The sequence below is a fragment of the Schistocerca gregaria genome, chromosome 2 (genome assembly GCF_023897955.1).
Source record: "Schistocerca gregaria isolate iqSchGreg1 chromosome 2, iqSchGreg1.2, whole genome shotgun sequence".
NCBI lineage: Eukaryota > Metazoa > Arthropoda > Insecta > Orthoptera > Acrididae > Schistocerca > Schistocerca gregaria.
The window spans coordinates 437856410-437873799 of NC_064921.1; the positions used below are offsets into that span (position 1 = coordinate 437856410).

A 17390-nucleotide genomic window follows, 5' to 3' on the forward strand; every position below is an offset into this window, starting at 1 on the left:
AGTAGTGACTGCTTGTGAATGCCTTACAAGGATCTTCAGCATACTAGACAAGGTGAAACTTGTGTTTCTCTTGGTGTATAAAATGTTCAAACAGCTTACGGGAAAGCAGTCACGTTACATCTTTGACAGTTGCCGATATTTTGACACATGCACAGCCTGTCATTTTTAAGGCATGAATGTAATGAGAGAGCACTTGTGCACGGAAATTTAAATTAGTTGTGTGACAAAAGACAGTATACATGCAGGAGACAGCAGGACTCCAAGTAGAACTTAGGCAAGAATTCCATGTCACTTGCTATGTTAATCTCAACTGCATTCTTAGTAACACTATCCCAACAGCTGAAAGAGCATGGCAGAAACTGTTTTTCATAAAATGACCAGTATTAAGACAATTTTCTGCAATAACAGATTTACTTTGCTGTTGTAAGCGTGTATGATGCACTTTTTCAGTTCAGTGCAATGTTCCTCCACAGTCCCAATTGTCTGAACAATAAATAACATTCCACAAATGTGAGGGATATGTTTGATACTCACCTTATGCAACCAAAATAATTTTTCGCAGACTTAAAAACAATTCTTATCTTTGATAGTGGTTAATAAACACATTGTACATCATGTTTCCACAAAATATGGCTAGTCTTGCTCAAAATACTACCTGCATAAGGCAAAATGTCTGTAGACTCTGGTGCCACTATATTATTTTTATCACTCATTTGATTCATAATTGGTCAACAGTGCAACACACATCTGATCTCTCTTTCACTATAACCATGCTAGCAAATGGTGATTTCAAGGTGGGCAAACCCAGCTGACCAACTTTTGGTCTGAGATGACATGGGCCCTATGACCTAAGGGATAAAGTACCATTTCATACAGAGCCAGAATGGCCTGAAAAGACCAAAATGTGAGAGTTTACTTTCTATAAACAAAGAACAGCTTGTCCCAATGTTCCATTAACCTTTCTCCTAACAAACACAAAAGAAAGGAAGATAGCCATCCTTTCACAGTTCCACTGAGAAGAAAATATTCAGGTGGATTGAATTCAGATGTTCTAAAATGCCATTTAAATTCTGACTTCGCTTAGGTCAAACAACTGACATATGAACTACATATCTGGGGAGAAAACAAAATGCCTGTTTCAATGCCTTTGACTCCAGGGCATGTTCCTAAAAATCTTCCACACGTAGACTGGCAATAGTAGTTGACAACGAACTCCCCATTGCAGTTCCATCTGTCTATTCATAGTTCTGGCCATTCAATAAAACTTAAGTCATGGTGGTGGTGGTGGTGGTGGTGGTGGTAAGTTCCTATGGGACCGAACTGCTGAAGTCATTGGTCCCTAGGCTTACACACTAATTGATGTAACTTAAACTAACTTTCACTGAGGACAACACACACACCCATACCCAAGTGATACCTCGAAAACTTAAGTGTAAGTCAACACATGTTGAAATAGGTTCTTTAATTCAACACCATACCTAACAACAATTAACCATAGCAAATTAGACACACAAAAACTGGAGTGAAGAGAGAGAGCACATCAAAAAATCATAGTCACTGAAGCGCAGTCCTCCTAATCGACGTATTAAATCCTCCGAGTTGTTAATGTCATCCACATGCTGACCTACTAAAATGCGCGTCATTTATTATGGCGGACGAGATTAGGTTCGTTCTGCGCATCTGATGTCACAAATCACAGTCAGCCAATGAACAGAGAACAACGTTGCCAGATGTCGACTGCAATGCAGAGCACGGATGAGTGTCTTCAGTTTTAGAAACGTTCAGTCATAAATAAGGTAATTGAACAAAATCAATGTCTTGATAGCAGACTTTCTTTTATAGAAAGTCTGGAAAAAGCATTCTTTACACTGATTGCTTCATATTCTATTAATTAATTAAATCAAACAAACAATAAGCCTCCTAATTCAGGCAATAGCAAGGAAAGGTGTTTGTATCAGTCTTACCAACCGCTTTTTCGCAATAAAGAACAGCAGTAACTGTTTATTTCCTATTGTACTTCGACAAAACGTAAGTAATTCATAGTCATCCCAACAGTGTTTGTCGGTATTTTGCAAACGTTTAGAGTGCCTCAGGAGATCCCTGTAACGAGGAGCTGTGTCAGCGTAATGGTTAAGGTCTTGAGCTGCTAAGCGGAAGATTTTGAGTTCAAGCCTTGTTGCTTACTTAATATTTTATTTATTTAAAAACAATAGCGAAGTGTCTTACTTCATGAATTTTATTCGTTTGAATGTAATGTTTTGAATTTTCCTGTGCTTTGTCTCTTCATTATAATCATAATAAGTTTTCAATTTTTCTAATTTTCTCCTCCAATATTTCTTTTTCACAGCAATTATAAACAATGAAAAGGCACACATACAATATTCATGTTATCTGTTTTGTTTGTGTATCTTATCTTCCGCAGTCGCTGTTTTACTATTCATATTGATATATATTCTTGCGCGACAGTATTAAAAGTATTATTTATAGCAGAATTTCGGCTTGTACGTTGTCAAGCTATTTGATTGTCTGACGGAATTCTTTGCTTCACTGCTTTGGCAACATCATATTCAATGTTTTCGTTGACTGATCTCTGTTTTGGCAAGTATTTTCTGTCCCTGTGACAAACTCAAAATGTTTGCACACTGCGCCTCACTGGCAATATATTTTAGTTTTATGTTTTATTACGTCCAAAATTCAGTTTTGTGTACTTCGCCAACTTTGTTTTAATCAGAACGTTTTAGAAAAAAGCGAAATGACTGGTATAAAGAAAGTTTTGTTACAGTTGCTAAAGATAGAATATTTCCCAATTTATAAACACTGTTTATGTTATAAAGTGTGTTCATTTTAACTGGGGACATTGAAATCTCTTTAAAACGACACACAGAGCCAAAAGAAATCCTAATGAAAATTAGTTCGTCCTGGAAGGGGACATCCAATTATAAATTTCCACCACAAATTCGTCGGATTTGGTATCATTGGATGTCCCCCCCTGAGACAAAAAAAATTTATTTATAAATTTGTTTGATCCGATGTGTAGATTTGTGGATATTTCAATGTCTCCAATTAAAATGAACACATTGTATAGTTGGAACCATGAACGACTGCGGTCGATTTAAGGCTCGTTCTACGCACCTGACATCACACACATCCATGTCCGAGGATACGAATGAGAGTTCAGTAGTTTTCTGAACAGTCTGCTGGGAATGTCTTGGCGAGTGTAAGTGTTAAATGTGGTTGTAGTTATTCTTTGGTGAATTTTTATCGCATTTGTTGCAAGTTGTCATGGCTGATAATGGTGGTAAGCAACAAACTCTCCATAAACAGGCAAGGGACATAATTTACCGGATACACACTTTTTTCAAGAGCGAAGCAGAAAACGGTGGACCTATCATGGATGTCGGCAGATCTCAGGAACGCACTGCAGAAGCAACAGGCGTTAGCTTGAGAACCGTTCAGCGAATTGCCAATGAAGGAAAATTATCTACGGGGACCTGTGGAAGCCCACTTTTGAGATCGCCAGGGAAATATTGCACTCGTGAGAGGACTGTACACAATTTAGATAATTTCGACAAAGATGTTCTAAGACGAGAAGTGCTCAATATGTACAACACGGGCGAATTTCCTACTGCAAAAAAAAATCACTGTGGAAATGTGTGAAACCATAAATTTTAAAGGTAGCATGACTTCAATGAATAGAATACTTAAAAACATTGGATTCAAATATGTACGTAAAATGACGGAAGAAAGTTTTTAATGGAACGTAGTGATATCGCTGCTTCAAGGGCACAGTTTTTAAGACGTGTTACTGAAGTAAGAAAATCCGGGAATAAGAACATTTTTTCTTGGACAAAACATGGGTAAACCAAAATCACACAAGGAAAGTGTGTTTGAAAATGAGTGATGGTTCGGGTGGGTTTAAAGTACCAGTTGGTAAAGGTGGACGAATAATTGTGCTTCACACTGTTTCTGCTTCCGGATTCATTCCAGAAAGCAAATTAGTGTTCCGGGCAAAAAAAAGAGCAATTCAGGGGATTATCATTCAGGAATGAACTCTGAGACATTTAAATTGTGGTTTAGGAATCAGTTTCTCCCTTACTTGCCTGCGAACTCGGTGATTGTAATGGACAATGCGAGTTATCACTGTGTTGTTGTTGACAAGACACCCACAACAAGTACAAAAAAAGCCGATATCATGTTATGGCTTGCAAGTAAAAATATACCACATACTACCAACCAAACTCGTGCTGAAATGTTGAGTCTTGCAGCGCTTCATAAGCCTCGCACAAAAGTTTATGAAATCGATTGTATTGCACAGGAACATGGACTCACAGTTTTGCGTTTGCCACCGTATCATTGTCAATACAATCTGATAGAGTAAACTTGGGCACAAGTGAAAGGGTATGTCGCAGAACGAAACGTGGCATTTAAAATTGCTAATACAGAAAGGCTTCTGCACGAAGCACTTGACAGCATTACTTCTTCAGCATGGGCTGAATGTGTTCGGCATGCACAAAGGCTACAGGAGGACATGGACAGGGAAATCCTAATTGCCAATCTGCTTGAACCCATCGTCATCACTCTAAGACCTGATGATTCGGACTGCGACACTGACTACAGTGATGCAGAAGACAATCGCAGCGAGTGACAACAATGAAAGGTAAGGCACATACACAATAATACTCATGTTCTCTTTCTTGTTTTTGTTCCACATTTACAGTTTTACCAATGGTATTGAAATATATTCCTCTCCTGCAACTGTAATAAGCGTCTTATTTAGACCAGACGCGTTTTTCTCTTTTGAAGCATCTTCAGTGGACAGCATTTTGTCTCCTCCATTGCCAAGTCACCTTTCGCAGTTTCGTGCTGCGGTAACACAATATTCAACGTTTGTGTCGGCTGATCAGTGTTTTAGCAAATAAATGTTCTTTGTGTGTGCCACACACAAAAATTATATTTGACATAGCTCAGAGCACTTCACTAATACACAGTATATTCAAGTCCTAATGTTTTTTGTAATTCCACAGTTTTGTCTACTTCCTTTTGATTGATTGAGTGATTGAAGTGCTTCAAAATAAAGCCAAACACACCCGGTGTAAATAAAACTTTTATTACAGTCGTGAAAGACGGAATATTTCTCAGTATTACATACGACACCAATCTGGTACTTAAATTAAATGAGATACTGTTATACAGTAAATTTGTCAGCATTTCATTCTCAACATTGTGGCAATTACAATCTAACATACGGAAAGTATACGCTATGAACTTTACCTCTGCAAACTCTTCAAAATTTCGTGCAAAGGTTTACTACATTTAATGCTTCAATATAACTGCATTGAAAATCGAAACAAAATTAAGTCACTTATGGGGGGAAGGTATCAGTCAAGAAGATGTGTCAAAATCAAATTTTTGGATCAAATAGATTTTGTGAAATCAAATGATAAGTGTGTCAAAGCAGTCTGAACACTGTGTGTCTGCACATGCGAGCAGTGCAGTGATTACAAAATCGTGAACGGCGCGGAATGGGGGGAGCACGTCACTGTAGCAGCGAAAGGTTTAATGTGGCCGTGGTGGCTTTACTTAATAAACTGCGCGCTCCCCCCTAAACATGAGTTTGCGAACTACACTATACTACGGCACTGCTTCTCTTGACGCGTGCAACTGGCAACGCTGCAATCTCCCGCGTCTGGGCGGGCATGCGCGAGCCGCCAAGATAAAAGAATTGAACTATAGTAGTTTCAACAGAGTAGCTAGGTTTTTTTCCGACAGTAAGACTGAGCACCAATGGTACTGGCAATAGGCCTAAGAGGAACCCCTTCCTTGTAGGTCTTCAGAAGGCCATGTAATGTAGTGGAACAGCACAATAGTCATGTGGTACACAAGCTACGCTGCAATCACTGTGCTGCAATCTATGTGGATATGACAATGAACAAGTTGTCAGTCCGCAAGAATGGCCACCGACAAACTGTGGCCAAGAAACACCTGGACCACCCAGTTGCCAAGCACACTGCCCAACACCATGTTCTTGATTTTAATGACAGCAAATGGCACAATCTATGAGGCATTCTTCCTATCAACACCAGCTTTTCTGAACTGCACAGGTGGGAACTCTCCCTAGAGTATATTCTACACTCCCATAACCCTCCTGGCCTCAACCTACATCCACTTATCCCCCTTCCCTGTCCCACTCCAGCACTACATAAGCCCTCTATTCCACCAACGCACCCACAGTCTTTTTACTTCTCTCGTTTTCTGCAGCCCTCCCACCCCTGCCCTCCATCTAACCTCCTGACTGCACCTAGCTGCCCTACCCTCTCTCCACCCTGATCCCTGTATGCTCTCACAAGCAGCACTTTACTGCCCCAACCCATACCCTGCTATTCCTTCCCCTCCTGCCCCAGCCTCCTCCTTACACCTACTACCCAGATTTTTCTCTCTCACCATGCACTACTACTACTACTACTACTACTACTCGCTGTCTGGCCTTGGCAACCAGAGACTGTGGGGTAGTGTGTGTGTGTGTGTGTGTGTGTGTGTGTGTGTGTGTGTGTTTTGTCTAATTCTGAAGAAAGCCTGTTTGATCAAAAGCTTACTTGTTTGACAGTGTTTTTGCTGTGCCTATGTGCGACTCAACATCTCCGCTACAAGGTGAGTAGCAACCTATCCTTTTCATACTACTGTCACTATTTCATTCTGGATTTTATACTGTTTGACAATAGAAGTTACGACTTCTGACAGTCTCTTTTGACAAGGAACTTTTGTTCAGGAGGTTGTTAGTCTTCCTTTCAACACTTGTTGTTGCTCAAGCACTGAACCTGCAAGTCACAGGGTCAGATAGTAAACACAGTGTCTTTTGAAAGTAATCCTGCTTATCTAAAATAACTGTAGCACTGCTGTTGCCCATGAGTGATATAAAGCTGTCAGGATCTACCCTGAGTGAATGCAAAGCAGTCCTCTCAGGTCCTTTTATTACTTAAGGGTGAATGTGCCCCAGTCACAACATAACATGCTTCTCTCCAAATGTCCTTGGTAGCATTAAGAAGCAGTTTAAAACCAACCTGTTCAACAGAACTTATAAAATCAACAACTGTGTAAATGATCTGGCATCGGTGCACAGTTTAAACATTTTCCTAGCATGGATGAATCTGAATTGTCCAAAACTTACTCTGTGAGATTGATCACAGAACATCGGGTTTCAGTGTTACATTTCAAGCTACAGAAATGTTTTATCTTAATTGAATGCCATGTTGTCACAGATTTAATTCCCACTCAGACTGTGACAAAGAAGTACCATACAGCCATTATTAATTCTCCTGCCTCTAATCGCATAGGTCAATGTGGTGGTTTAGCTCTTGTTTGTGACAGGAGCCATTATAGTTGCCAACACTTGGACTTTATTTGTAAATAATTATTTCACTTCATTTAATGACGGTTACAAACAAATTTTATTTTCTTGGTATTCACAGGACGATGCTTCTTGGTCGCAGACTGACTGGGAATTTCATCTGCAACTGTCTTGCATTCGGCTAAGTTCAAATGTTTTCATAGCTCAGACTATAACATTACATCTCAATGCTGTGTGACCAACTCTCAAAGGAAGTGCTGGATGAAGCAGCTTCATCCACGCTCACCCAAGCATTTGCCAGTTGTTGATTTTGAAAGTACTGCCGTACAGGCTGTATTTTAAATAGCCTCCTGATGCTGCCAAGGAGGTTAGGAAAGAAGTATGTCATGTGTTGAATGGGACACATTCACTCATGAGTCATATAATAGCAGCTTCAGAGCTGCTTTGTTTCTACTTTAGTGTGATCATGATATTGTTATCTTACCCACGGGCAAGGGCAATGGTACTGTTATGTTGGAAACAAGGGAGGAGCGCACTCGAAAGAAGCGGTATTTTCATCTGATCCTGCGAACTGCAGGCTCAGTGATGGCCCAACAAAAAAGAGTTAAAGGAAACTTTAGCCTATCACAAGTATTACTGTGCTGTCCTGGTAGATTATACAGCCTTCCGAAGATCCACAAGGAAGGGATTCCTCTTAGACCTATTGACAGAAACATTGGTGATCCACATACCGTGTAGCGAAACACATTGTTACTCTGTTAAGCCAACAATTAATTTGGTGTGTGCATCAAACTGTAACAACTCATCAGATTTCTTATGTCAATTAGAGGGACTGCATTTGAATGACCCTGACTTTTAGTATGTTGTCTCTCTTCACTCACTCTCCTTTCACTGATTCGCTACAGTTAATTCAGGCTAGGTTTGGTGTTGAATTAACAAAATCTATTTCAACATTTTTGGCTTCCACTTAATTTTTATTCAATGACCAACACTATGGACAGATGGCCGGAGTTGTGTTGGGGAGCCCTTTGCCATATTGTTGCCAATCTGTTTATGCAATGTACCCTGGAGTCGGTGTCACTGAAAACTGTATGCCCTTTTTGTTTTTTCCCAGATACACAAAAGTCACTTTTGGCTTTTGTCCCATGGCAGTGCAAAATTAAATGGCTATTTAGAACATCTCAATCCAATCCACTGGAATAGTTGCTTCACAATGGAGATGTAATGGATGACTGCCTTCCCTTCCTCGAGTGTTTGTTAGGAGGAAGACTGATGTAATGTTGGGACAAGCAGTTTGCTACTTACAGGAAGTCAACTATCACTGTCTGGTATCTTCAGGCTCATATTTGTCACCATTCGGCTACACATGAACAGGTACTTCATACCTCAGTTCCACATCATCTACATGACTACTCTGCAATTCACATTTAAGTGCTTGGCAGAGGGTTCATCGAACCACAATCATACTATCTCTCTACTATTCCACTCCCGAACAGCGAGCGGGAAAAACGAACACCTAAACCTTTCTGTTCGAGCTCTGATTTCTCTTATTTTATTTTGATGATCATTCCTACCTATGTAGGTTGGGCTCAACAAAATATTTTCGCATTCGGAAGAGAAAGTTGGTGAGTGAAATTTCGTAAAAAGGTCACACCGCGACGAAAAACATCTATGCTGTAATGACTTCCATCCCAACTCGTGTATCATATCTGCCACACTCTCTGCCCTATAACGTGATAATACAAAACGAGCTGCCCTTCTTTGCACCCTCTCGATGTCCTCCGTCAATCCCACCTGGTAAGGATCCCACACCGCGCAGCAATATTCTAACAGAGGACGAACGAGTGTAGTGTAAGCTGTCTCTTTAGTGGACTTGTTGCATCTTCTAAGTGTCCTGCCAATGAAACGCAACCTTTGGCTCGCCTTCCCGACAATATTATCTATGTGGTCCTTCCAACTGAAGTTGTTTGTAATTTTAACACCCAGGTACTTAGTTGAATTGACAGCCTTGAGAATTGTACTATTTATCGAGTAATCGAATTCCAACGGATTTCTTTTGGAACTCATGTGGATCATCTCACACTTTTCGTTATTTAGCGTCAACTGCCACCTGACACACCATACAGCAATCTTTTCCTTATCCTAAAAATGTGACAGCTGAATTAGCCCACCTCAAAGCCACCATTCGCCAAAGTACGAGGGTGGTTTGAAAAGTTTTCAATATGGAATAGAAAAAAATACACTGACATTTTTTTATTTTATTTTTCAATGTAGCCTCCTTGTAGATTAATGCACTTGGTCCAACGATGTTCCAGTGCCTTGGTACCATCCCAAAAATGAGTTTCCTCCAGGCCTGCAAAAGAGTTGTCAACTCCAGCTAACATTTCTTCGTTTGAAGTGGATCTATGGCCACTAAGAAAATTTTCAGTTTTGGGAAGAGATGGAAGTCTGATGGAGCCATATCAGGCGAATAAGGTGGGTGTGGCAACAATTCATATCTTAGTTCATATCATTTTGCCACGGCAATGGCATGTGTGTGTGGGCACACACTGTCTTGATGGAAGATGACTTTCTTCCTTGCTAAATCTGGCCTTTTTTCGTGTATCTTTTGTTACAATTTGTCCAGGAGGTTAGTATAGTATTCTCCAGTTATTGTTTGCCCCATGGGGAGATAATCTACAAACAGAATCCCCTTCACATCCCAGAACACTGACACCATGACCTTTCCCGTCAAAGGAAGTATCTTTGCTTTCTTTGGTGGCAAAAAATCTTGTTCGTTTCTCCGAAACGGGCTAAACATTGTTCCAATATGTCCATCCTCAAGCGTTTTTGATCCACCGTCAAGAGTCACGGCACTCATCTTGCAGATAATTTTTTCATTTCTAATACTTCAGTTAATATGTGATATATCCTTTCAGATGACATTCGGCAAGCATGAGCAATTTCACACACTTTCAATCAGCAATCCTCCATGACCATTTTGTCCACTTTTGCAATGATTTCTGGAGTAGTGACACATTTTGGCTGATCATTGCACGGATCATCATCCAAGCTATCCCAACCAAATGTAAATTCATTTGTCGACTTGGCAACAGTTCAATATGAAGGAGCGGAGTTCCCCAGCGTATTCTGGAAATCTTTACAAAGTACATAATCACTGCTCAAATCTCTATTTTTTCCAGCTACACAAATCACTATGCAGGAACAACAACAGAGATATGCCACTGCCACAGTTCTCTTCAAAGTGCAATGATGTAGTACATACACTTACAGCAGCCAAGCAAATCTGCTATTGCAGGACACTGCCTTGACGTCAGTCATCCTATGGAATATAACAACATTGAGATTCCGCCATGTGTTCCAGCTATTTGTAAAGTGTTGTTAAGGAAGGAAGGGGCATTCGAGATATACAAATTCGGTTAAAGTCTGTTTAGAATCCTGCTCTCTCCCTGGTCACACAACATAGGGACAGAGTTAATGCTAACTGACATTGGTCATTGTTGTTAGCATAGTGAGACTAGCGTGTGTGCGTGTGTGTGTGTGTGTGTGTGTGTGTGTGTGTGTGTGTATTTCAATTTCTTTGCAGAGTTTTTTGCACCTGCCGAAATATTGGCAGTTTTACTGTGTCAGGGATTGCTCATCTCAGTATATGCACTGTCCACAGCTGGACAGATTTTACAGGAGTGACTTCAGTGTAGAATAAATAACAGCTGTCAAAGTGGAGGCACTGATGATGGTTGAAAAGCTTGATATGATATGGAGATGTTTATGGAATCACTGGCAAGAAAGGAGGTTAACATCCAGGAAGGTAGTTGCAGAGGTGCAGGTGAAAGGGCAAGAGAGAAGGCATTTAAGATTTGAATTACCATATCATAAACTTGGGTCCAGATCATGAAGATAACCATGAATGTGAACCAAACAAGAAGTTTAGAACAGGGATACTATCGAGGTTACCTCTAGGTGGTCCATGAAGAGGTTGGCATGTAAGGGTGCCATGCAGGTATGCAGGACCATGCCACAGATTTGTTTACATATCTTCCCTCTTAGGAGAAGTAAATAGGAGTATGGATATATTGTTGGTCATGTGTATGTGGAATCACATGACCAATTTGGAGTTGGAAGGAAATTCAGAGATGGTGGTGAGGCTGGAATCATGGGGATGATGGGGATGGTGATGTATAAGAAGATGGCATCCACAAATAAGGATCTGTGTGGAAACCTGGGAAGTATTATTGAGAAGCTATAAAGGAAATAACTTCTCTGTATAGGGAGTTGGGAGCTGTGACAGGGTGGGGGGGAGGGGTGAGAGATGGGAGCAAGGGAGCCTATAAATGGGGGGGGGGCGGAAGCCACACGGGGCGTAGAGGAGGAAAGGGAGGCGGCGGACTGATAGGGGTGTGGTGGGCTCAAACAGGGAGTAGTGGACCGAAAGAGGGGTGGTCATGCTTTTTAAAGATATCACCTTAAAAAAATCCTCTTATGTGCAGAACAGTATCCACGCTGCAGACATAAATCACTAATTGTGCGATGTCTGAAATATCTATAGACTCTTCAAGTGCAATGGAAAATGCAATAAACTCCTGCACTGCACTCCTTGATTGACGGTAAATGTCACCTGCCATGGCACTTATACGAAGACTTACAGTCTGCCGAGAAAGAGTGACAGCTCTAAACTGATTTTCATTCAGTGGGCAAAGTAAATCATCAGCGCCATTGATGCCCTCCTTTATAGACTCACCTTCAGCAAATGGTTTTCCAGCTCTCGCTATATTAAGCGCTATCTTATAATTTGCACGTACCGCTGGCCTATCATTGTTGTCATCTTGAAAAATTGAAAACAGTGCTCCACAAAATGTTAAATCAGTTAGATGAGAGAAACGACGAAAGAAAGTCGCAGATCTCTTGTGACAACAGCAACTTACATCAGATTCATTTCGTATCGTCAGATCACTCTTCTTAAGCTCAGTCAATTTCCCCATCCACTCAGAATCCGACAATAAATTGCACTCGGCCTTGTGAAATTTATTATAATGGCGTTCAATACTAATGTTCCGCTGACCAGCGAGAATACTGCCACATATTAAACATTTTGATTTTTCACATTTTTGCAAAAAGAAAAAATGATTCTCCCATTCCTTTTTAAAAGATAGCAAATCTCCACTCCTCCATTTCCGATTCTTGAAATACAACTTTCACTATATAGTGGTCGCTTCGCATCAATGTCCGCAGCTTGGCCTGGTACTACACTACCGCAACCTGCTGGCTGTCGCCACTGCTCCGGTCGACGATTGCACGTGAGCAGCACACGTGCAGCGCTGTGCGCTCATGAGCCGCCTGCAATGTTTGCTCAACCCTGTCTTAGTCCATTTCCCTACCTGCCTCCCATACGTATCGTTAGCATTCATTCACAACTTTCACATTATGAAACAAGTAAAAAGAATGTAAGAGGTTCACAATTCAATATCCAGTTGAGTTTTTTATAGGTAATGAGGCATTTAGGCAAGCAAAAATTGTGTCCTACTCTGGAATATCATCATGGCATTTGTCTCAAGTGATTTAGGCAGCCGACTGGAAACCAAAATCTATATGGCCAAGGTATCTGAATACTTATCTCAAGTTATTTCCGTTGTCATTCTTTTCCAGATTTTCATTATATATGACACTCTCAAGAAAACTTTCAACAGGCATAAGCAATTTTAACATCTTTAATTATTCCTTCCTATCAAGATTTATTGCAGATCCATTATTTTTTACATCTTCTAGAATCGAATATCCCTCAAACTGTGCGCATAATTTAAAAAAAAAAAATACTTCTGTAATTTTATATTAGACTGAAAAAAATATATGAATAAAATTACCAGCATTAGGAGTTTGTTGAAATGTTATAATGCAATACATATAACTTTGCACTTACTGTAAAACGGCTTGTGCAATAAACAAGTCAACTTCACAAGCAAAACCTCTTTGCCTATGAAGTTCAACCAGCATTGTTGCGCATCCTGTGCCATCTTCTGAATGTAAAAAATGATGTCTCGCTAGTGTGTAATTTTTTTCTGAAATAAAATACATAAAAACATGTCAGTATCATTATAATTTACATGAAAAGGAAGTCAGTTAAGTTTACTGCATACAAGGTGGGATAACCAAACTACCAGAATGAAAAAGAAAAAAACAAAAATGAGATGAACAAAACCTCAAAACGTACTGTAGTTTTCTTTCGTTTCTGTCTTCTAAGTGTGCTTGTACACTGCTCATCATGTGCACATTTACCTACCACATTCTTGCCATATTATAAACAAGCGGAAATAAGCTGAAACCCAACATAGTGGGGGTTTAAATTTTGCTTAGATTCTCTGAACCCCGGGACTCAAAACTTCCAACAAGTTTTAGAACAGCTGTTACTTTGTAGGCAACTAGATATATCACAGTGAAATAAATAAGACTGATGAATCACATTTGGGTAAATTCTTCCTAGCGCTGACAGTTCAACAGTTCAAGGGAATGTCTCCATTTCTTGTAGAAGATAGTCTACTTTGCCCAGTTTATATGATGCAGAGTGTTTCACAGAAGCAGTTTCAGTAATGAGGGTGCCTCCTGTCCTGGTCGTTCTGTTACATTATTCGCCCACAAAGAGACCCCACAGAAGCTGATGGGAGGGAGGGAGGGAGGGAGGGAGGGAGAGAGAGAGAGAGAGAGTTATAGTGATCTAAAGAAACTATGTTCTTTGTAAGCATCATACTAAAAAAAAAAAAAAAGATAAATGATGGATTGTATGTCAAATGCAAGAAATGTTACAAAAGGTTTGAACGTACACATTTTGCTATGTGACCAGGACTGCATGAGGATATGGAACCATCCTTTATTTTCGTCTTGCATGAGCTGAACTCTTAAGCAGGAACAAAAATGTTAAAGGAGAGCATACACCTAAATTGTCCACAGATATCTTCAAAGACAGATTTTTTACAATGTACACTGATTCAATGACATGTAGTGTGTAAAATTCTAAACATTAAATGGGCAGATCTGCTGAACAAGTATACTACTTTACTTAAATTATGCACAACGAAGGTGACGTGTGACAGGTGGTGATGGTGATGATAATATAATAATACTAATAATAATAATAATAATAATAATCCCCGTGGAGGCCGAGAAAAAGAATAGGCCTCCGGTATGCTCTGCCAGTCGTAAAAGGCGACGAAAAGAACAAACCACTAATAGGGCTAACCCCCCTTTTAGTGTGATTAGTTGGTTCAGGACACAACTAAAGAAGCCTCGGACAAGCGCCGTCATGGTCGGGGACGACGCTTGAACCCTATGCCCGCCCACAATGGTAACGACACTGCTAGCCAACTGGAAAATGATTTAAATCCAAATAGAGGTGTTTTGCATGATATGCTTCCTGCAACCACCCTAGAAGGAAAACAAAGACAGAGGATGAGATGGTCAGATGAAGTTAATCGACACCTCATGTTCTGTTATTACCAAGCAACAAACCGAGGAACCAACACAACTGGATACAGATCACAAGTATACACAACATTTATTACCAGATACCCAGAATTAAAATTTTTAACAGAACAACGACTAGCTGATCAGATCCGTGTAATAATCAAAAGTAACAGGATACCCCAGTCAGAATTAGAAATCATCAAACAACAAGTACAACAAATACTGGAACAAAATAATGTGCAATCGGAAGAAGAAGAAAATACAGTAATGGACTCGCACATCCCAGAGCAAACAAACAAAGAACAACACGCATCAATTAAACAATCAGAGGAAAACGAAATCTTAAGACTGCCACCAGAACAAGTACAAATAGAACACGAAGTGACACACGTTAGATATAGAAGAAAAATTTCAGCTGACATATATAGAATACAAAGACATAAATACAGACATTAGACCAAAAGGCTGTTACACAGGAGCACGAGGATGTAAAGAGCAACTGATAATAGATGCAGAGGTAACATATCAAGCTAAAACTAAACAAAGGTCGCTATACTAAGCATATATTGATTACCGAAAAGCTTTTGATAGTGTACCCCACTCATGGTTACTACATACATTGGAAATATACAAAGTAGATCCTAAATTGATACAGTTCCTAAACATATTAATGAAAAATTGGAAAACCACACCTACTATCCAAACAAATTCAAATAATATCACATCACAGCCAATACAGATTAAGCATGGAATATAACAAGGAGACTCAGTAAGTCCTTTCTGGTTCTGCCTTGCTCTGAACCCACTATCCAACATGCTAAATAATACAAATTATGGATACAATATTACTGGAACATACCCACACGGAATCACACATTTGCTATACATGGATGATCTAAAACTACTGGCAGCAACAAATCAACAACTCAACCAATTACTAAAGATTACAGAAGTATTCAGCAATGATATAAATATTGCTTTTCGAACAGACAAATGTAAGAAAAATAGCAGAGTCAGGGGAAAACACAATAAACAAGAAGATTACATATTGGATAACCACAGCGACTGCATAGAAGCGATGGAAAAAACAGATGCCTTTAAATATCTAGGACACAGACAAAAAATAGGAATAGATAAAACAAATATTAAAGGAGAACTAAAAGAAAAATATAGACGAAGACTAAGAAAAATACTGAAAACAGAATTGACAGCAAAAAACAAAACAAAAGCTATAAATACTTATGCTATACCAATATTGACCTACTCATTTGGAGAAGTGAAATGGAGTAACACAGACCTAGAACCACTCAATACACTTACATGATCACAATGCCACAAATATAGAATACATCACACACATTCAGCAACAGAAAGATTCACATTAAGCAGAAAGGAAGGAGGAAGGGGATTTATCAACATAAAAAACCTACATTATGGACAGGTAGACAATTTAAGAAAATTCTTTCTAGAACGAGCAGAAACTAGCAAAATACACAAAGCAATCACTCATATAAATACATCGGCTACACCACTGCAATTTCGTAACCACTTCTACAACCCTTTAGATCACGTAACATCAACAGATACGAAGAAAGTAAATTGGAAAAAGAAAACACTACATGGCAAGCACCCGTATCATCTAACACAGCCACACATCGATCAAGACGCATCCAACACATGGCTAAGAAAAGGCAATATATACAGTGAGACAGAAGGATTCATGATTGCAATACAGGATCAAACAATAAACACCAGATATTACAGCACACTTATTATTAAAGATCCCAGTGCCACATCAGATAAATGCAGACTTTGCAAACAACAAATAGAAACAGCAGATCACATCACAAGCAGATGTACAATGCTAGCAAATACAGAATACCCCAGAAGACATGACAATGTAGCAAAAATAATACATCTACAGCTTGCCTTACAACATAAACTTATAAAACAACACGTTCCCACATACAAGTATGCACCACAAAATGTACTGGAGAATGATGAATACAAATTATACTGTAACAGAACCATTATAACAGATAAAACAACACCACATAATAAACCTGACATCATACTCACCAATAAAAAGAAGAAATTAACAAAACTAATCGAAATATCCATACCCAATACAACAAATATACAAAAATTGCAAAATACATCCAACTGGCTTAGGAAGTCAAGGATATGTGGCATCAGGATAAAGTTGACATTATACCAATTATACTATCAACTACAGGAGTCATACCACACAATATCCACCAGTACATCAATGCAATACAGCTACACCCAAACTTACATATACAACTACAGAAATCCGTAATTATTGATACATGTTCAATTACCCGAAAGTTCCTAAATGCAATATAACATATACCATACAGTTAAAAGGAAGTCACGCTTGATCAAGGTCCACGTCACTTTCTACTTTTGACCAGACATAACGTCTGAGATAAGAAAGAAATAATAATAATAATAATAATAATAATAATAATAATAATAATAATAATAATAATAATAGTAATAGCAGCAAGTCTTTGTGTGTGCCATGCCTGATAGCACCTCATGAGGACCCCTTGCCAAGTTAACAGAGAAG

The 17390-nt window shown here is 39.3% G+C and overlaps 1 protein-coding gene across 1 annotated transcript in view; it reads right to left on the minus strand.

Moving 5' to 3' along the window:
* LOC126325189 (Golgi to ER traffic protein 4 homolog) overlaps positions 1-17390 on the minus strand; it is a 68151-nt gene that overhangs the window by 16551 nt on the left and 34210 nt on the right. The window contains exon 5 of the mRNA XM_049995152.1: positions 13260-13398. Coding sequence (XP_049851109.1) covers positions 13260-13398 — 139 coding nt within the window. The remainder of the gene's footprint in view (positions 1-13259; positions 13399-17390) is intronic.